Source organism: Argopecten irradians, chromosome 3 (genome assembly GCF_041381155.1).
Source record: "Argopecten irradians isolate NY chromosome 3, Ai_NY, whole genome shotgun sequence".
NCBI lineage: Eukaryota > Metazoa > Mollusca > Bivalvia > Pectinida > Pectinidae > Argopecten > Argopecten irradians.
Window position 1 is genome coordinate 47,328,625 of NC_091136.1, and position 24,020 is coordinate 47,352,644.

A 24,020-nucleotide genomic window follows, 5' to 3' on the forward strand; every position below is an offset into this window, starting at 1 on the left:
ACACTTTATTATTCAGTATAAAGTTCAAATTAAGAGTTAAATTAACATTTTAAAAATACCTTACCATAATTATGAAACTGAACAGTTATGTTTTAGCAGATACTTTCTTCTTGACCTTCATATTTATTCATTACCAGTATTATTATGTTTAAATCAATATTATGTATTCTTCTACAGCTAGTATAACCTGATTGTGTGTTATCTCTTTCTATGTTTGGTTTTTTTCCAATCATATTATTTATATATTTACAACAGCTATTTCAGGAAACTCGGTCCGTCAAGTTCGTCACATGTACAAGGTGTACCCCCGTACGTATCAAAACAGTCATGTATATTTTTGCAGCGCAAATTCTATATATCAGCGTTATTTATTTTTACGGCGTAATACTTTTATTTTACAAATATTAATTTTTCAGATGTTTATCTATTTGAACATTTGTAATTGTTTTGACATACTTACAATGTCCCGATTGCACAAATAGAGGCCATTTTAAACTGAGGTGTTTTCCCGCGGATGTACAATTAGGTTGTAATGTTTATCTATATACACACTCAGCCAATCACAATGCGTGTTACATAGACGCTTCACCTGTAACATGTAGCGATGTAATCTACTACAGTGAGTCAATACACTAGTACTGTAACACAATCGTGCAATCTTATGATAGAACGGCAGTAATGGTAGGTGAAAGCAAACTTCCCATAGAAAAAAAACCCACATAGGATTTGAACTTGTAACTCAGAGGTGGTGTGCTTTGAGTGTAAAATACTGGAACACCTTAACCACTAAAGTATTGCTACAGGTCCTCTGAATTATCATGCGGTTGATAGCAAATTAAAAAAATTAAACAAAAAACCCAAAAAAACCCCAAAGAGTACTCTTACAGTTAAACAAATTAAATAAGCATTCTTCTCTATAACAGGTCTAGTAATTTACAGATTGCATGTCTCCTATTTAACAGGAAACATTAAGAAAGCTATTCGCTATATGCCAGAGTAAATTTGGTTTTTAAACACGAGAACACAGATATTGCCTGATGATTCTGAAACAATAGTACGAACAGGGAGTCAAGAATGCCCCCAGGGGTACGCTCTCGTACGATACAACAATTAGAACAACATAGACGTGACACAACGATATGGAACTTAATATCATTAAGTACAGCAATTATCCTAAATGAGCTTGAAATGTTAGATTACTAACTTCAATATATGGTCAAAAATGAATAATTTGTATAAATTTCTATAAACATTGTAAAATCAAATTTGAAATTTAAATAACAGGAATGTCTCTGTGGTTATGAGTGGTTCCTGATACTGTCTGTGGTTGTTAAGCCTTTTACATCAGCATCCAATATCCTTCTTATATCCTTACTGGAGCTGCCTTAACACTACAAACAGCATGGACTCAATGGCATTTCTCACAATGGCCACACATAACCATCTCAGGATTAGAACTAACAACCTAACGCTGTGCCATTCAAGTATGGTAATGTAATGAACACAATAAAAAGTCAATTACATTATGTCATATACAGGGCAACCCTATAAACACATCTGTTAGCTGTGAATCCAAACTTACTTCACTTTTCATCATCAGATCATGTTTCCCTTTGGTTCCAGAGGCGTAAGTATCAATGTCCATCTCAGCCTCACTTTCATCACTGGACTCATCGTCAAGATCACTGAAAATTACATCATACCTTCATAGTAAACTGTAATTTAATACTAGAGTTGAACAACATTTTCAGGAAATGTTAAAATTACAAATCACAACAATTCAGGTTTTTAATAAGATAGGATATTGAGAGGTAATATAATTGTTATCTATAATTATATCAGTTTTCATGACTGAATCCTAATTCAATATAATACACCACAGATACGATACTGTTCCTTCATACAAAATTTTATTAAACAGCTTGCTCTACTTTTATGTCATGACAGAGGAATCAGAGAAAATGTATGTAGATCCATCAAACATTATCAGATGTGCTATTTAAAGAGAAAGGAATTAACGACAGACACAATGAGGATGTTTCCTGAAGAACAACACAATTTTGATTGATGACTTTGTGTGCTCATCGCAGCTGGTTTATAAACAAGTTCATTATACTTAGTAATATGAAACAAGAGGCTCAAGGGCCTTAACGGTCATCTGACTACCTTGGCAATAATCATATAGGAAATTAATTAGATATAGTATCATGGTAGCCATCTTCGATTTGGGATCAACCAAAGATGTAACAACACTTAGTTGGGACCATGTCAGGATCATTTCATGCAAGTTCAGCCAAATCGCACCCGTAGAACTTGAGAAAAAGTTCAAAATGTGTTTTCAAGATATTGGCTGTGGCGGCCATCTTGGATTTCGGATCGACCCGAAAATAAGAACACTTTGTTGGGACCATGTCAGGATCATTTCATGCAAGTTTCAGCCAAATCGCACTTGTAGAACATGAGAAGTTCAAAATGTGTTTTCAAGATGGTGGCTGTGGCGGCCATCTTGGATTTCGGATCGACCTGAAAAATAACAACACTTTGTCTGTCCCATGTGAGAATCATTTCATGCGAGTTTCAGTCATATCGCACTGGTAGAACTTGAGAAGAAGTTCAAAATGGGTTTTCAAGATGGCAGCTGTGGCGGCCATCTTGGATTTCAGATATACACGAAAAATAACAACACTTTGTCGGGACCATGTCAGGATCATTTCATGCAAGTTTCAGCTAAATCGCACTGGTAGAACTTGAGAAGAAGTTCAAAATGTGTTTTCAAGATGGCAGCTGTGGCGGCCATCTTGGATTTCAGATATACACGAAAAATAACAACACTTTGTCGGGACCATGTCAGGATCATTTCATGCAAGTTTCAGCTAAATCGCACTGGTAGAACTTGAGAAGAAGTTCAAAATGTGTTTTCAAGATGGCCGCTGTGGCGGCTATCTTAAATTTCGGATCGACCCGAAAAATAACAACACTTTGTTGGGACCATGTCAGGATCATTTCATGCAAGTTTCAGCCAAATCGCACTTGTAGAACTTCAAAATGTGAAAAGTTAATGCACGGCGGACGGCGGACGAAACATGACTGGTCAGATGACCTAAAAACTTTACTTCAATGTTGTAATTATAGTCAAACTGGTCTAGGAAAGAGCATCCGAGGGACATAGAAAATTGGTCTTTTTAGCCAATTGGTTTTTGTATGGTTTAAATTGTGTTCAAATTGGCCATATGGGACCTTGAAAAGTGGTCTTATTAAGCAGGTGATCTTTATGCAGAGGTGGTTGCTAACTCAGATTAACTGTATACCCATATGTTCTAGTGGCTATGAACGATTTTGGTAATTAACAAGTACCAACTACACATGTAAAGCTGGCTCCAGAATTCTGGTGGCTGTCACACAATTACAATGATATTAATTATACTATATATCATCACATATCAAAACAAGAACCAAGCTACATAACTGAACAAAATACAATAGAACAGGACCAGCACTTTCTATGCCCCTCCCCCACTTTATTTATGAGACATACAATATATAAGAACACTGAAATTCCTGACTCCTGCAAGTCTAGGTTTGTATCAAAATTTACATCACATATCAAATCAATAGTTCAATTTTTTTGACCTAGTAATTTAACATTTTGTTAAATGAATATTGATACAGGACTGTGGTGCTGTATCGTTATACCACTACCAGTAATAAAGGAAAGCTACTACACTTTCTAACTTACTTATCTTGTTCATTCTTTACTCTCGCCATCTCAGCTTCCTTTTCTTGTTTCTTTTTTAAGTAGTCCTCTAGTTCGGCTCCTTCTAATTTAATTCTCCTTCGTATCTGGAACACATCAATATGAAGATTGATGCTATCTATGCTTTTCTTATTCTTAAGGTACAATCATCAAACACTTGCACCGAAATCATGAAGTTGGTGGAATTTCATTGCAGTCATTCATTTAATTTTTTATGAAACTTCTCCATACAAACTGATGTTCAAAGTAAGTGATCAAATTGAGGATATTTACTGCGTTAACAACAAGCATTATCAAATGTCATTAGAGGGCAAAATAATCATTAGGTCATGTGACGTCAACATCAAGATAGCATGATCATGTAATGCCAAAATATACAGTCAAACAAGTGTATAAAGGACACCCAGGGGACAAGGCTAAAGTGTCCTTTATAGAGAGGTGTCCTTTATATAGAGGTCAGTGTTTTGACAAGTTATGTCCCCTGAGCGGTTCAACCTAAGCAAACTTTCCATACACAAATACATGTATTTGTCTCCTTTTCTTTACATTTGGTTCATTTTGGAATATTTTAATGTCCTATTAACAGCCAGGGTCATGTAAGGACGGCCTCCAATGTATGCAGTGTTTAGTGTGTGTGAAGTGCGTGGTGCTTGTTTTGGGAGACTGCGGTATGTTCCTGTTGTGTCTTCTTGTATAGTGGTGCTATTGCCCTTTTTATAGTGATATATCACTGAAGCATGCTGCTGAAGACACCAAGCAACACACTCCACCCGTTCATATTATATTGACAATGGGCGAACCAGTCGTCCTACTCCCTGTATGCTGAGTGTTAAGCAGAAGCAAAAACTTCCACTCTTATAGACTAAATGAATAGTAACATAATTATTATTTAAAGGAATATGTACAGTATATTTATATTTTTCATTTCAATCAAATCAGAAAAAATGATTCTGAAACAATTATTTAATAAATTCTTATGAAACAGAGAACACCAATTTCATTTTATTTATTTAGTGAATTGGTCAATTACTTTTAATTGAATGATTTGTTTAAATTAACATTACTTTAATTAAGACAGATAAAGCCTTTTCGTGAAGGTTTTGAACAAGCCATAATATCGTCTGTGTTTGTAAAATCCCAAATAAAAAGTGGCACAAAATGAGAAAATCGATGTTTGGGCTCGTTCAAAAATTTCCATTTGGGGTTGACAATATCTTGGAAGATTCCATCTTTTCGTCACTCATTGGTCCGTACATATAATTGTTCTAAACACATTGTTAATGAGCCGAGTAAAGTGTCCACGCTGTCTCGAATCTCTGTTATTTCAGACAAAACAAATGTAAACACATATAGTCGTGAACTGGCTGACATAAAAAAGTCGCAGATATAATGCAAACCCCAAAGTGTTATGAAAGGTGACGTAAGGGAAATAACTCTAATTGACTAACGCAAAAGAACATTGCCGATACGGCTTCCTTTGTTGTTTTACCGATGCACAGGTTCAAAATAAGATGTTTGTATTATAGAATATTTACTATCTTCAGGCTAAATTTAAGTGTCCGCTGTCTTCATAGAAAGTGTCCGCTATACACATTCAATTCATAGTGTTTTTTATTCAAAATGATGTCTTTTTGTGTCCACTATACAGTATATTTATGTAGTCTAACTTCTACTGAAAGCTTATGTTTTTTCGAGTGAAAGTACCGACGTTCGGAAAATTTATTTGTGTCCGTTATAATTTTACTGTCTTGTGGACTAAATTTAGTGTCCGTTGTCCGCATTGAGGAGGTGTCTGCTATATACATTACATTAATATAGTGACTTTTGTTGGGGATTCCTAGCACTGTCCGTTATAGACAGGTGTCCGCTATATAGAGGTGTCCGCTATTGCAGGTTTACACAACATCAAAGGTCATGTACACAACATCCAGATAGCTTGGTCATGTGTTGACAAAATATACACAATATTAAAGGTCATGTAATGTCAAAAACCAAAAAAGGTACTAAACTAAGAACACTCATAAGGGCAACATAACTACTAAACTTAAAACACTCGTAATGGGGACATAACTACTAAACTTAGAACACTCGTAGGGGGAAAATAACTACTAAACTTAGAACACTCGTAAGTGGAAAATAACTACTAAACTAGGTGAACATAACTACTAAACTAGGTGAACATAACTACTAAACTTAGAACACTCGTAGGGGGAAAATAACTACTAAACTTAGAACACTCGTAAGTGGAAAATAACTACTAAACTAGGTGAACATAACTACTAAACTAGGTGAACATAACTACTAAACTAGGTGAACATAACTACTAAACTAGGTGAACATAACTACTAAACTAGGTGAACATAACTACTAAACTTAGAACACTCGTAGGGGGAAAATAACTACTAAACTTAGAACACTCGTAAGTGGAAAATAACTACTAAACTAGGTGAACATAACTACTAAACTAGGTGAACATAACTACTAAACTAGGGGGACATAACTACTAAACTTAGAACACTCGTAGGGGGAAAATAACTACTAAACTTAGAACACTCGTAAGTGGAAAATAACTACTAAACTTAGAACACTCGTAAGTGGAAAATAACTACTAAACTTAGAACACTCGTAAGTGGAAAATAACTACTAAACTTAGAACACTCATAAGGGGAACATAACTAATAAACTTGGAACACTCGTAAGGGGGACATAACTACTAAACTTGGAACACTCGTAAGGGGGACATAACTACTAAACTTGGAACACTCGTAAGGGGGACATAACTACTAAACTTAGAACACTCATAAGGGGAACATAACTACTAAACTTAGAACACTCATAAGGGGAACATAACTACTAAACTTGGAACACTAGTTAGTGGGACATAACTAATAAATTTAGAACACTCGTAAGGGGAACATAACTACTAAACTTGGAACACTAGCAAGGGGGACATAACTACTAAACTTAGAACACAAGAAAGAGGGACATAACTACTAAACTTAGAACACAAGAAAGGGGGACATAACTACTAAACTTAGAACACAAGAAAGAGGGACATAACTACTAAACTTGGAACACTCAAAAGGGGAACATATCTAATAAACTTGGAACACTAGTAAGGGGAACATAACTAATAAACTTGGAACACTAGCAAGGGGGACATAACTACTAAACTTGGAACACTAGCAAGGGGGACATAACTACTAAACTTGGAACACACGTAAGGGGGACATAACTACAAAATTTGAACACTTGTAAAAGGGACGTAACTACTAAACTTGGAACACTAGCAAGGGGGACATAACTACTAAACTTAGAACACTCGTAAGGGGGACATAACTACTAAACTTGGAACACTAGTTAGTGGGACATAACTACTAAACTTCGAACACTAGCAAGGGGGACATAACTACTAAACTTAGAACACTACTAAGGGGGACATAACTACTAAACTTAGAACACTACTAAGGGGGACATAACTACTAAACTTCGAACACTAGTAAGGGGGACATAACTACTAAACTTCGAACACTAGTAAGGGGGACATAACTACTAAACTTAGAACACTACTAAGGGGGACATAACTACTAAACTTAGAACACAAGAAAGAGGGACATAACTACTAAATTTACAGTATCTCACATTGTAAGGGGGACGTACCCCGGTAACTACTTAACTTAGAGCGTTCCACATCGTAAGGGGGACATAACTGCTAAACTTAGAACACTTGTAAGGGGGACATAACTGCTAAACTTAGAACACTCATAAGGGGGACATAACTAATAAATTTAGAACACTCGTAAGGGGGACATAACTACTAAACTTGGAACACTCATAAGGGGGACATAACTACTAAACTTAGAACACAAGAAAGAGGGACATAACTACTAAACTTGGAACACTAGTAAGGGGGACATAACTACTAAACTTGGAACACTAGCAAGGAGGACATAACTAATAAATTTAGAACACTCGTAAGGGGGACATAACTACTAAACTTCGAACACTAGTAAGGGGGACATAACTACTAAACTTAGAACACTACTAAGGGGGACATAACTAATAAATTTAGAACACTCGTAAGGGGAACATAACTACTAAACTTGGAACACTCATAAGGGGGACATAACTACTAAACTTGGAACACTCATAAGGAGGACATAACTAATAAATTTAGAACACTCGTAAGGGGGACATAACTACTAAACTTGGAACACTAGTTAGTGGGACATAACTACTAAACTTGGAACACTCATAAGGGGGACATAACTACTAAACTTGGAACACTCATAAGGGGGACATAACTACTAAACTTGGAACACTCATAAGGGGGACATAACTACTAAACTTGGAACACTCATAAGGGGGACATAACTACTAAACTTGGAACACTCATAAGGGGGACATAACTACTAAACTTGGAACACTCATAAGGGGGAACAATAGGACATAACTACTAAACTTCGAACACTAGTAAGGGGGACATAACTACTAAACTTCGAACATTAGTAAGGGGGACATAACTACTAAACTTCGAACACTAGTAAGGGGGACATAACTACTAAACTGAGAACACTTGTAAGGGGGACATAACTACTAAACTTCGAACACTAGTAAGGGGGACATAACTACTAAACTTCGAACACTAGTTAGGGGGACATAACTACTAAACTTCGAACACTAGTAAGGGGGACATAACTACTAAACTTCGAACACTAGTAAGGGGGACATAACTACTAAACTTAGAACACTACTAAGGGGGACATAACTACTAAATTTACAGTATCTCACATTGTAAGGGGGACGTACCCCGGTAACTACTTAACTTAGAGCGTTCCACATCGTAAGGGGGACATAACTGCTAAACTTAGAACACTTGTAAGGGGGACATAACTGCTAAACTTAGAACACTTGTGAGGGGGACATAACTACTAAACTTGGAACACTCATAAGGGGGACATAACTACTAAATTTAGAACACTCATAAAGGGGACATAACTACTAAACTTAGAACACTCCATACCATAAGGGTATACATAACTACTTATCCTACCTACACCGTAAGGGGGACATAACTACATGTACTAAACCTAGAAAAGAAGTCTTGTTATAACTGAGAAGTAACAGATTGCTGTGCACTGCCTTTACGGTAGTGGAAATATAGGAGATGAAACAAAACAATACAAGAACACAGCATGAGAAATCTATAGAAATACAATTAAAATCTCCTGATTTGGGGCAATTAAGAGCACGTATAGACAATGATATATATACATAAACACCTTTCCTGTTTTATGAGAAAGTGTAGAAGGCGTACCTTACTAAATCACTTATCTGTAGGGTATCTCTAGGGTACACATAAAAGCTGCTATCTCCCTAAATGGTAAGAACAGTCTGTGTAACTGACAGGGTAAAAGATTCCAGAATATAGAAACAAATTTAGTATATAGAGACCTCAACCAAACAAAGCTTCCTGGAATCAAAAGTAAACGAGTTAAAAGCTATCAAACAAAGGTCAAATTGATTACACTTTAGAGATGAGTTTAAACTTAATTTCATGAAAAGACTAAAGATCACTCCAACTTAATCGACCAGAATGAAAGTGAAACCCATGTCATGTACAACATTTGAAGGCTGTTCTCATGAAATGAACAAGAGCTGAAGGTTAAACTCTGTATCATATAATAGGACTCGGCATGAACAGATAAGTAATCATATACTAGGACTCGGCATGAACAGATAAGTAATCATATACAAGGACTCGGCATGAACAGATAAGTAATCATATACAAGGATCTCGGCATGAACAGATAAGTAATCATACACAAGGACTCGGCATGAACAGATAAGTAATCATATACAAGGACTAGACATGAACAGATAAGTAATCATATACTAGTCGCATGAACAGATAAGAACTATAGACATGAACAGATAAGTAATCATATACAAGGACTCGGCATGAACAGATAAGTAATCATATACAAGGACTCGGCATGAACAGATAAGTAATCATATACAAGGACTCGGCATGAACAGATAAGTAATCATATACAAGGACTCGGCATGAACAGATAAGTAATCATATACAAGGACTCGGCATGAACAGATAAGTAATCATATACAAGGACTCGGCATGAACAGATAAGTAATCATATACAAGACTCGGCATGAACAGATAAGTAATCATATACAAGGACTCGGCATGAACAGATAAGTAATCATATACAAGGACTCGGCATGAACAGATAAGTAATCATATACAAGGACTCGGCATGAACAGATAAGTAATCATATACTAGGACTCGGCATGAACAGATAAGTAATCATACACAAGGACTCGGCATGAACAGATAAGTAATCATATACTAGGACTCGGCATGAACAGATAAGTAATCATATACAAGGACTCGGCATGAACAGATAAGTAATCATATACAAGGACTCGGCAAATATTCTTCAGGCGCATGAACAGATAAGTAATCATATACTAGGACTCGGCATGAACAGATAAGTAATCATATACAAGGACTCGGCATGAACAGATAAGTAATCATATACAAGGACTAGGCATGAACAGATAAGTAATCATATACAAGGACTAGGCATGAACAGATAAGTAATCATATACAGGACTCGGCATGAACAGATAAGTAATCATATACTAGGACTAGGCATGAACAGATAAGTAATCATATACAAGGACTAGCATGAACAGATAAGTAATCATATACAAGGACTAGACATGAACAGATAAGTAATCATATACAAGGACTTGGCATGAACAGATAAGTAATCATATACAAGACTGGCATGAACAATAAGATCATATACAGGACTCGCATGAACAGATAAGTAATCATATACTAGGACTCGGCATGAACAGATAAGTAATCATATACTAGGACTCGGCATGAACAGATAAGTAATCATATACAAGGACTAGGCATGAACAGATAAGTAATCATATACTAGGACTCGTCATGAACAGATAAGTAATCATATACAAGGACTAGACATGAACAGATAAGTAATCATATACAAGGACTAGACATGAACAGATAAGTAACATATAACAGACACGCATGAACAGATAAGTAATCATATACAGGACACAGCATGAACAGATAAGTAATCATATACAAGGACTAGGCATGAACAGATAAGTAATCATATACAAGGACTAGACATGAACAGTAAGTAATCATATACAACTACAGCATGAACAGATAAGTAATCATATACTAGACTGCATGAACAGATAAGTAATCATATACAAGGACTACGCATGAACAGATAAGTAATCATATACAAGAACTAGGCATGAACAGATAAGTAATCATATACTAGGACTCTGCATGAACAGATAAGTAATCATATACAGGACTCGGCATGAACAGATAAGTAATCATATACTAGGAACTGCATGAACAGATAAGTAATCATATACAAGGACTCGGCATGAACAGATAAGTAATCATATACAAGGACTAGGCATGAACAGATAAGTAATCATATACAAGGACTAGGCATGAACAGATAAGTAATCATATACAAGGACTCCGGCATGAACAGATAAGTAATCATATACAAGGACTAGGCATGAACAGATAAGTAATCATATACAAGGACTCGGCATGAACAGATAAGTAATCATAACAGACTGGCATGAACAGATAAGTAATCATATACAAGGACTCGGCATGAACAGGTAATCTACAGGACTCGGCATGAACAGATAAGTAATCATATACTAGGACTCGGCATGAACAGATAAGTAATCATATACAAGGACTCGGCATGAACAGATAAGTAATCATATACAGGACTCGGCATGAACAGATAAGTAATCATATATACAAGGACTCGGCATGAACAGATAAGTAATCATAAAGGACTCGGCATGAACAGATAAGTAATCATATACTAGGACTCGGCATGAACAGATAAGTAATCATATACTAGGACTCGGCATGAACAGATAAGTAATCATATACTAGGACTAGGCATGAACAGATAAGTAATCATATACAAGGATAGCATGAACAGATAAGTAATCATATACAAGGAATGGCATGAACAGATAAGTAATCATATACAAGGACTAGGCATGAACAGATAAGTAATCATATACAAGGACTCGGCATGAACAGATAAGTAATCATATACAAGGGACTCGGCATGAACAGATAAGTAATCATATACTAGGACTCGGCATGAACAGATAAGTAATCATATACAAGGACTCGGCATGAACAGATAAGTAATCATATACTAGGACTCGGCATGAATGAACAGATAAGTAATCATATACAAGGACTCGGCATGAACAGATAAGTAATCATATACAAGGACTCGGCATGAACAGATAAGTAATCATATACAAGGACTCGGCATGAACAGATAAGTAATCATATACAAGGACTCGGCATGAACAGATAAGTAATCATATACTAGGACTCGGCATGAACAGATAAGTAATCATATACTAGGACTCGGCATGAACAGATAAGTAATCATATACTAGGACTCGGCATGAACAGATAAGTAATCATATACTAGGACTCGGCATGAACAGATAAGTAATCATATACTAGGACTCGGCATGAACAGATAAGTAATCATATACTAGGACTCGGCATGAACAGATAAGTAATCATATACTAGGACTCAGCATGAACAGATAAGTAATCATATACTAGGACTCGGCATGAACAGATAAGTAATCATATACTAGGACTAGCATGAACAGATAAGTAATCATATACTAGGACTCTGCATGAACAGATAAGTAATCATATACAAGGACTAGACATGAACAGATAAGTAATCATATACAAGGACTCGGCATGAACGATAAGTAATCATATACAGGATGGCATGAACAGATAAGTAATCATATACAAGGACTAAGCATGAACAGATAAGTAATCATATACAAGGACTCCGGCATGAACAGATAAGTAATCATATACAAGGACTCGGCATGAACAGATAAGTAACATATCATATACATGAAAGGACTCGGCATGAACAGATAAGTAATCATATACAAGGACTAGGCATGAACAGATAAGTAATCATATACTAGGACTCGGCATGAACAGATAAGTAATCATATACTAGGACTCGGCATGAACAGATAAGTAATCATATACAAGGACTCGGCATGAACAGATAAGTAATCATATACAAGGACTCGGCATGAACAGATAAGTAATCATATACAAGGACTCGGCATGAACAGATAAGTAATCATATACTAGGACTCGGCATGAACAGATAAGTAATCATATACTAGGACTCGGCATGAACAGATAAGTAATCATATACAAGGACTCGGCATGAACAGATAAGTAATCATATACAAGGACTAGGCATGAACAGATAAGTAATCATATACTAGGACTCGGCATGAACAGATAAGTAATCATATACAAGGACTCGGCATGAACAGATAAGTAATCATATACAAGGACTCGGCAGATGAACAGATAAGTAATCATATACTAGGACTCGGCATGAACAGATAAGTAATCATATACTAGGACTCTGGCATGAACAGATAAGTAATCATATACTAGAGTACCAAATACAGGACTCGGCATGAACAGATAAGTAATCATATACTAGGACTCGGCATGAACAGATAAGTAATCATATACTAGGACTCGGCATGAACAGATAAGTAATCATATACTAGGACTCGGCATGAACAGATAAGTAATCATATACTAGGACTCTGCATGAACAGATATGTAATCATATACAAGGACTCGGCATGAACAGATAAGTAATCATATACAAGGACTCGGCATGAACAGATAAGTAATCATATACTAGGACTCGGCGGCATGAACAGATAAGTAATCATATAATAGGACTCGGCATGAACAGATAAGTAATCATATACAAGGACTCGGCATGAACAGATAAGTAATCATATACAAGGACTAGGCATGAACAGATAAGTAATCATATACTAGGAGGCATGAACAGATAAGTAATCATACAAGGACAGATGAAAGATAAGTAATCATATACAAGGACTCAGGCATGAACAGATAAGTAATCATTTACATAGGACTCGGCATGAACAGATAAGTAATCATATACTAGGACTCGGCATGAACAGATAAGTAATCATATACAAGGACTAGGCATGAACAGATAAGTAATCATATACTAGGACTCATGAACATGAACAGATAAGTAATCATATACAAGGACTCGGCATGAACAGATAAGTAATCATATAAGGACTCGCATGAACAGATAAGTAATCATATACTAGGATGCATGAACAGATAAGTAATCATATACAAGGACTCTCGGCATGAACAGATAAGTAATCATATACAAGGACTCGGCATGAACAGATAAGTAATCATATACTAGGACTCGGCATGAACAGATAAGTAATCATATACTAGGACTCGGCATGAACAGATAAGTAATCATATACTAGGACTCGGCATGAACAGATAAGTAATCATATACAAGGACTCGGCATGAACAGATAAGTAATCATATACTAGGACTCGGCATGAACAGATAAGTAATTCATATACTAGGACTCGGCATGAACAGATAAGTAATCATATACTAGGACTCGGCATGAACAGATAAGTAATCATATACTAGGACTCGGCATGAACAGATAAGTAATCATATACTAGGACTCTGCATGAACAGTATGTAATCATATACAGGACCTCGGCATGAACAGATAAGTAATCATATACAAGGACTAGCCATGAACAGATAAGTAATCAATCATACTAGGACTCGGCATGAACAGATAAGTAATCATATACTAGGACTAGGCATGAACAGATAAGTAATCATATACTAGGACTCGGCATGAACAGATAAGTAATCATATACAAGGACTCGGCATGAACAGATAAGTAATCATATACTAGGACTCGGCATGAACAGATAAGTAATCATATAATAGGACTCGGCGGCATGAACAGTAATCATAGTAGGACTCGGCATGAACAGATAAGTAATCATATACAAGGACTGGCATGAACAGATAAGTAATCATATACAAGGACTCGGCATGAACAGATAAGTAATCATATACAAGGACTCGGCATGAACAGATAAGTAATCATATACAAGGACTCGGCATGAACAGATAAGTAATCATATACAAGGACTCGGCATGAACAGATAAGTAATCATATACAAGGACTCGGCATGAACAGATAAGTAATCATATACAAGGACTCGGCATGAACAGATAAGTAATCATATACAAGGACACGAAAGTAATATAACAGACTGGCATGAACAGATAAGTAATCATATACTAGGACTCGGCATGAACAGATAAGTAATCATATACAAGGACTCGGCATGAACAGATAAGTAATCATATACAAGGACTCGGCATGAACAGATAAGTAATCATATACTAAGGACTAACGGCATGAACAGATAAGTAATCATATACTAGGACTAGGCATGAACAGATAAGTAATCATATACTAGGACTAGGCATGAACAGATAAGTAATCATATACTAGGACTCGGCATGAACAGATAAGTAATCATATACAGGACTAGGCATGAACAGATAAGTATATACAGGACTCGCATGAACAGATAAGTAATCATATACGACTAGGACTCGGCATGCATGAACAGATAAGTAATCATATACAAGGACTAGGCATGAACAGATAAGTAATCATATACAAGGAACTAGCATGAACAGATAAGTAATCATATACTAGGACTCGGCAGCATGAACAGATAAGTAATCATATACAAGGACTAGGCATGAACAGATAAGTAATCATATACAAGGACTCGGCATGAACAGATAAGTAATCATATACTAGGACTCGGCATGAACAGATAAGTAATCATATACTAGGACTCGGCATGAACAGATAAGTAATCATATACTAGGACTCGGCATGAACAGATAAGTAATCATATACAAGGACTCGGCATGAACAGATAAGTAATCATATACAAGGACTCGGCATGAACAGATAAGTAATCATATACAAGGACTCGGCATGAACAGATAAGTAATCATATACTAGGACTAGGCATGAACAGATAAGTAATCATATAATAGGACTCGGCATGAACAGATAAGTAATCATATACTAGGACTCGGCATGAACAGATAAGTAATCATATACAAGGACTCGGCATGAACAGATAAGTAATCATATACAAGGACTAGGCATGAACAGATAAGTAATCATATACAAGGACTCGGCATGAACAGATAAGTAATCATATACAAGGACTCGGCATGAACAGATAAGTAATCATATACAAGGACTAGGCATGAACAGATAAGTAATCATATACTAGGACTCGGCATGAACAGATATGTAATCATATACAAGGACTCGGCATGAACAGATAAGTAATCATATACTAGGACTCGGCATGAACAGATAAGTAATCATATACAAGGACTCGGCATGAACAGATAAGTAATCATATACAAGGACTCGGCATGAACAGATAAGTAATCATATACAAGGACTCGGCATGAACAGATAAGTAATCATATACTAGGACTCGGCATGAACAGATAAGTAATCATATACAAGGACTCGGCATGAACAGATAAGTAATCATATACAAGGACTCGGCATGAACAGATAAGTAATCATATACAAGACTCGGCATGAACAGATAAGTAATCATATACAAGGACTAGGCATGAACAGATAAGTAATCATATACAAGGACTCGGCATGAACAGATAAGTAATCATATACTAGGACTAGGCATGAACAGATAAGTAATCATATACAAGGACTCGGCATGAACAGATAAGTAATCATATACTAGGACTCGGCATGAACAGATAGTAATCATATACAAGGACTCGGCATGAACAGATAAGTAATCATATACAAGGACTCGGCATGAACAGATAAGTAATCATATACTAGGACTCGGCATGAACAGATAAGTAATCATATACAAGGACTAGGCATGAACAGATAAGTAATCATATACAAGGACTAGGCATGAACAGATAAGTAATCATATACAAGGACTCGGCATGAACAGATATGTAATCATATACAAGGACTCGGCATGAACAAATAAGTAATCATATACTAGGACTAGGCATGAACAGATAAGTAATCATATACAAGGACTCGGCATGAACAGATAAGTAATCATATACTAGGACTCGGCATGAACAGATAAGTAATCATATACAAGGACTAGGCATGAACAGATAAGTAATCATATACAAGGACTAGGCATGAACAGATAAGTAATCATATACTAGGACTCGGCATGAACAGATAAGTAATCATATACAAGGACTCGGCATGAACAGATAAGTAATCATATACTAGGACTCGGCATGAACAGATAAGTAATCATATACAAGGACTCGGCATGAACAGATAAGTAATCATATACTAGGACTCGGCGGCATGAACAGATAAGTAATCATATACAAGGACTCGGCATGAACAGATAAGTAATCATATACAAGGACTCGGCATGAACAGATAAGTAATCATATACAAGGACTCGGCATGAACAGATAAGTAATCATATACAAGGACTCGGCATGAACAGATAAGTAATCATATAACAGGACTCGGCATGAACAGATAAGTAATCATATACAAGGACTCGGCATGAACAGATAAGTAATCATATACTAGGACTCGGCATAAACAGATAAGTAATCATTCTAGGACTCTGCATGAACAGATATGTAATCATATACTAGGACCCGGCATGATCAGATAAGTAATCATATACAAGGACTAGCCATGAACAGATAAGTAATCATACTAGGACTCTGCATGAACAGATATGTAATCATATACAAGGACTCGGCATGAACAGATAAGTAATCATATACAAGGACTCTGCATGAACAGATATGTAATCATATACTAGGACCCGGCATGATCAGATAAATAATCATATACAAGGACTAGCCATGAACAGACAAGTACAGCGACAGAGGAGATACGGAAAAAAAAAAATTATGAAGGAAAAAATTTCATTTTATGTAGTGTGAAAAACATAACAAAAATTTACAAGCTCATATAAAACATATTACATGTTCACAAGAAATGTTAACATGCTCACTTTAAACACTTTGTGTAAGGCAAGAATTTTTTTTTTATGTAGGATGAAAAATATGTAAGACAAGAAATTATATATTTTTATGTAAGACAAAAAAGTACAGTTTTGAAGAAAAGATAATTTTTTCTGTTTTTTTTCTTTTACATGCAAGTTAAAGGTTATTTGAGCCCGTATTAAATTTTACGTCAGCATGTAAAAGAAAAGAAGGAGCTGCAAAGCGTTGCATTATCCTTTGTACCCCGCAGTTGGTATAACGTATTTGACAGCAAATAAGACCCCTCCCGCAAATAAGACCCCCCACCTATTTTGAAACATTTTCAGAATTAGGGGGGATGTCTGTAAATAAGACCTCCCACCTATTTTTCAGTTTACTGGATGATGGATTTGAGCCATGGATTAATTAAAAATATCACCAAAATGACTTTGTATCAGAACTTCTTTTTGTTTTTTTTTATTGGCATGGAAAAATCAGGTAGTAAACAACTGTTTGTGTGCTTGTTATTTTTGTCATTTAATTCAAGTTAATTCACAGGTGATTTAATTTCATTATCAATAACTACGAATTGTGGACAGTGCTCATATTTAATTGGAGGTTATTTTCAACAAAATACGCCGATTTATGTTTCCATGAACACTTCATATCGGCATGCTCACCATGTTTTAGTGTTCGTACGGCTTGTCATTTTTTACATGAATCGGCAAAGATATTCGTCATTGGTGCAGATCGTTTCTGCAGTCGTGGATTCTAACTCAATACAATCATTACCTTAAACATCTACTTAAGGCATTTACAGTTTCAAATATGTTTATTTGTGAACGTAACATACCTGTAGTTCACGATCAGTTGGAGAAACCATGCTTTACTTTTCGGCTGCCATGTTTTGTTTACGCAGTCAGTATAGTATGATTAGCCGCAAAGTTTTGTGTTTTACTCTGGATACAAAAATACTTGCTACGATGTTTTAATGCAGTTAATACTTGTATTATTATCTGAAAGGAGAAGGTACGTTAAGACTCGAATATGGCCCCAAAATTAATTCTCCAGTAAAGAACAACATATTTTGCCATATAACTGTTGAATACATTTGCTAACACATTACATCCCGAAAATATCCCGCATGTGCCGTTTATGTTCACTATGACGTCATCAACAGGCAGTGTCCCGCCAATTTTCACAAAAATCCTTGAAAAATCATACTTTTTGAATGGTTTTCTCTAAAAATGAATGTGGCCGCCTTCGTGGAGCAGAAAGAGATTTTCACATGTTGTGTATCGTGTATTTACGCATATACTTGCAAAATATAAAGTTGCTCCAAGGTGGCGGCCAAATCCATTTCAAGCCTTTTCTAACCTAAAGATGACGAATTTCTAGCAAAATTTGGCGAGAAGAGGAAAATCATCAATTTGATGACATCATAGGTGGAGCACATCGTGTACATGGTTACAAAAAGTTATGTTTTGATGAATGGCAAGTATGAGAGTATTTATTGATGTGAAATTGATGTGGATCAGAGTTAATATTTTTCGGCCTGAAAAATCAAGGCCAAATACTGGTCCTATTGTATCTCTTCTTTTATCAAACTATCGTTGTATCAATAGCAATACCGATCAAACTCCCAAACACGACCCGGTGAAAATGTGAAAGTATGGCTTCAACCCGGCGCCATTTTCCTACACATGTCACGTCTGTACGATGTTATAAACAACTGCATCAGTGCATGTCGGCACGTTGAAGTTAAATCACGATCGTTTGCTCATTTGGCTGAGACAAATGTACATAAATTCTTCTGTTTATGGACAAATTTGATATGTAAAAGTTTGCAGTGAATTTTAAATAGGCCTGAGTCTGAACGGCGATCGTCCTTCCGATTAACGGCTATTGATTCAAATGTTTACTAAGATGGAGATGTAGTTGTGATCGTAAACAATAACCGAATTTGAATATTTTAAAATAACTATACGATTATTAGAACTTCTAGACTAAAATGACTTTGCTTATGATGCTGCTTCTTCTTCGTTTTGTTCATTGGTGAATGTCCGCATGACTCTTGCAATAATGTGTTTCCCTTTCAGACTTACGTTTCAACTGCCCTAGTATTATTGCTATTTCCCATCTGTCATACGACTGTTACAACAATGACAGGACATTAAAAAATCCAAGATGGTGACCTCATAGATCGATGTTACCAGGCGGGTTGTCCGCAAATAAGACCACCAACCACTTTTGACCTTTATTTCTTCTCTGGGAAGGGGGTCTTATTTGCGGTGAAATACGGTAAAAACCTAAAAACATCAAGGTCAAAGTAACAATTATTCAAGTATAACTTTAAAATTATGTGAGTATTGTAAAACTGAAAAAAATAACAGCAGGTAACAAAAAAAATTGTAACCTGATACACACAAAAAGTTTCAAGGAACTACATTGAACAGTTTTGGAGTTATAGCCTGGAAACAGAAAGAAACAGTAATTTGGTATTTTTGACAAAGTATCCATGGTAAAAGACAGACCAAGCCCAAAATAATATCTCAAGCAAACGGGTTTCGCGGGAGGATAAAAAATATTTTTCACACTACATAACAATATTTTTCACCTTACATGAATAAAAAAATGTTCATCTTACATTGAAAAACATTTCTTTCCCTACATTAAATTTTTTTTTTTTTTGTGTCGCCTCTGTACCACTGTGTATAAATCAAGATTCAAATCTTGTCTTTCTCACTCTTTGATAATCTTTAAAGTGTCCTTACATTATAGCAATGTAAATGTATGCCAAGTGATATAAATTGCCTGCTATGGTGTAATCGTTTGACTTAATTCAATGTGAGATATAATAGACCTAAAATACATGGTGTTTATGGAGAAAAGTTATGACACAAATGGGGAGTAAAAGCTTTGTTTTTATTCTGTCTAGACAGGAAATTCTAGCATGTCCGACTGAAGTCGGAAATTACATCAAATCAGGGCAAACTAACTATTACGCCCGGAAAATAAACGTGTAAACAGGAAGTAGAAGGGAGGAAGTATCTGGACAAGTGAACTACTAGGCTGGCCGTTACTGTACCACAAACGAAGACAAACAATTAGTGTTCTCTATAACACATAAAAGTACGTCATCATGTCTGGTTATCACACCAATATTTCATATTTTATGTAATTCAAACTGTTTTAGGATTTATGTTGGATTGATGTGAATATAACTACTGAGGTGAAGAAGAATCAAAGCCATCAAATCAAGAGTCCAATAGGGCTTGAATTGCTTACCAGAATATTTAACTGAATATCACAAAACATTCAGAGGTATGCTATATATCAAAAGTACTTCTTCCAATGAGGTATGCTATATCGACAGTATCCGAAAGACAAAACCTTCTAAAAGAAAACTCTGTACCATATAAGGTATAAGTTTGACTTATTTTCGAACAAAGAGACCCTTTTGGCTTGTAGCATTCACTTGTTCAGTAGTTATACTAGTCATTTAAAGTAAATAAATATATACTTTGTTCTATTTCCTTTTATAGACCACTCCCTTCCCCCCTTCAGACTCCGATGAATCACAGACTAGACACGACACTATTATTTTTCAGCATGTTTACAACATTAATACATTATAAATACAGAATGAACACAGCATGGATGAAGCATATGCTGCTTTATTTTAATAGGTAAGGGAAGCTCACAGTACCATAGAATCTGATGATCAGGTGATCCTAACAATAATCTAACACTGTAAAAGTCTCAGTGAAAAGTTAAATGTCGCATGTATTTTGTTACAAAACATTTTTGCCTGGGTAATGGCTACATGTCAATCAAGCATTAGATGCTTTCTTCAGTCAGGTTTCAGTTTTAAAGGTCACTTACAGTCTGGAGATCTTTATTGTCCACCAGGACGAGGTCAAAAATATTACATTCCTAACAATAGCGTTCATTACCGTCTGACTAGTACACTGTTACCAGGCTGGTACTCACCCACTTACCTTTATACTGAAAATGCTTATTGAACAAGACCATTAATGTAATTGTTTGACGTCTCTATGACAGACCTATTACAATACCAGGGCTCGAATTTTACATTTTTTGTAACTTGCTAAAAATAGCAAGTGCCCTAAATTTTTACTTGCTAAAATATATATTTTTACTTACAATTTAATATCCGTATTCAAATTACAGTTATGTTATATATAAAATCCTTTATTTTTGCATGATGATGTGAGGTGTATAAGAACATAATAAATATCAACAACATTATTGTAAGAACTGGGTCCCCATATTTTCCATTTGAACAATTTTTCACAATCATTATGCCATTTTTACAGTTGTCCCTGATAAAAAGCACGTGCTAAAATAAGCAAGTGCATATTTTTTTCACTTGTTATTCTGGTATATCTACTCGCAAAAAGCAAGTAAAACAGCCTGAAATTCGAGCCCTGAATACTGAGGCTGTTGGTATGTCAAATTGTTTATCAAAGTTTTCAAAAATATAGAATGAAAGATTTTATATAAAAAAACTTTTTGTTTGGTGGTTGGTTGGATATTTGGCTATTTTTACCAGGAAGAGACACGATATGACAGAATGTCACATTACATGAGCAACACTTACGGTAAGTGTCCATGTCTGTAATGCTCTGTACGTAACTGTAATGGTTAGAACTGAACATATTACCTTTTTTTTTTTCTTTCTTTTTTTTTTTAAACTGAAAGACTGGATCAGTGGATAGTACCAAGATAATATACCAACCTCCATGGTCACTGTCTTGTTCTCAGGATTGTCAATCAGTTGGCGGGCAAGAGTGCCAGGAGATGTACGATTGGTCAAAATAATACTGTTCTTTGCACTGCCGCACCATGCTACAAAAAGGTCGCGGGAAAAACCACACTGTAGGTCAGGAACACTGGATAGAACCACCTGAAACATATTAAAGGTCATTGTTACGCAATAAAGGGAGAGCCTGTACATATCTAATAATGTCAAGGTCACATTAAGAACAAGAGATCCCAGAGGGATCTTGGCGCCCACCAAAGAATGATCTACATCTGACAATGGAAAGATGGATCTTTTCTCTGCTTTTCAAACTTTTACTACAAACTTCATATAAAATTTGAGAAAGATCCTTTCATTACTTACTGAGATATATGGCAGTAACAAACTTCAATTATCAAAATCCAAGATGGCTACCTGTTGGCCATCTTGTTCAGCAATTGGTCCCAAAATGCAATAGATATGCACAACTATAGGTCCTAGGGGAACCTAAATATGAAATTTGAGACAGATCGTTTCAGTACTTTCAGAGAAATAGCAGTAACAAACTTCAATAAAAATCAAATTCCAAGATGGCGGCCTATCGGCCATCTTTTCCACCGAATGGTCTGAAAATGCAATATGTACAACTAGGGACCTAGGGGAACCTGCACATGTAATTTGAGACAGACTATTTCAGTACTTTCTGAGAAATAGTGGTAATAAACCTTCAATTACCAAAATCCAAGATGGCTGCCTGTCAGCCATCTTGTTCACCGATCGGTCCCAATATGCAATATGCACAACTAGGGACCTAGAGGAACCTACAAATACAATTTGAGACAGATCCTTTCAGTACTTTCTAAGAAATAGCGGTAACAAATTTCAACTATCAAAATCCAAGATGGCGGCCTGTCGGCCATCTTGTTCACCGATCAGTCCGAAAATGCTATATGCACAACAAGACCTCTAGAGGAACATGCACATAAAATTTGAGACATATCCCTTCATTACTTTCTGAGAAATAGCGGTAACAAACTTTAACTATCAAAATCCAAGATGGCTGCCTGGCGGCCATCTTGTTGGCCGATCGGTCCCAAAATGCAATATACACAACTAGGGACCTAGGGGAACCTGCACACGAAATTTGAGACAGATCCTTTCATAACTTTCTGAGAAATACCGGTAACAAACTTCAATTGTCAAAATCCAAGATGGCGGCCTGGTGGCCATCTTGTTGTCTGATCGGTCAAAAAATGCAATATGCACAACTAGGGCCCTAGGGCAACCTGACATAATGAAACTTTTTGAGAAAGAAAGAACCCTTCAGTACTTTGCTGAGAAGTAGCGGTAACAAGAATAGGGACTTAATCAATTGAAAAAAATCCGGACGGACAGAATTGACCACGGACCACGGACGA

General features: G+C 35.9%; 1 protein-coding gene across 1 annotated transcript in view; it reads right to left on the reverse strand.

The window, feature by feature from the left end:
• LOC138318841 (cleavage and polyadenylation specificity factor subunit 2-like) overlaps window positions 1-24,020 on the reverse strand; it is a 199,422-nt gene that overhangs the window by 45,342 nt on the left and 130,060 nt on the right. The window contains exons 10-12 of the mRNA XM_069261581.1: window positions 22,600-22,767; window positions 3,737-3,840; window positions 1,583-1,685 (exon numbers count right to left, since the gene is read on the reverse strand). Of these exons, the coding sequence (XP_069117682.1) occupies window positions 1,583-1,685; window positions 3,737-3,840; window positions 22,600-22,767 (375 nt within the window). The remainder of the gene's footprint in view (window positions 1-1,582; window positions 1,686-3,736; window positions 3,841-22,599; window positions 22,768-24,020) is intronic.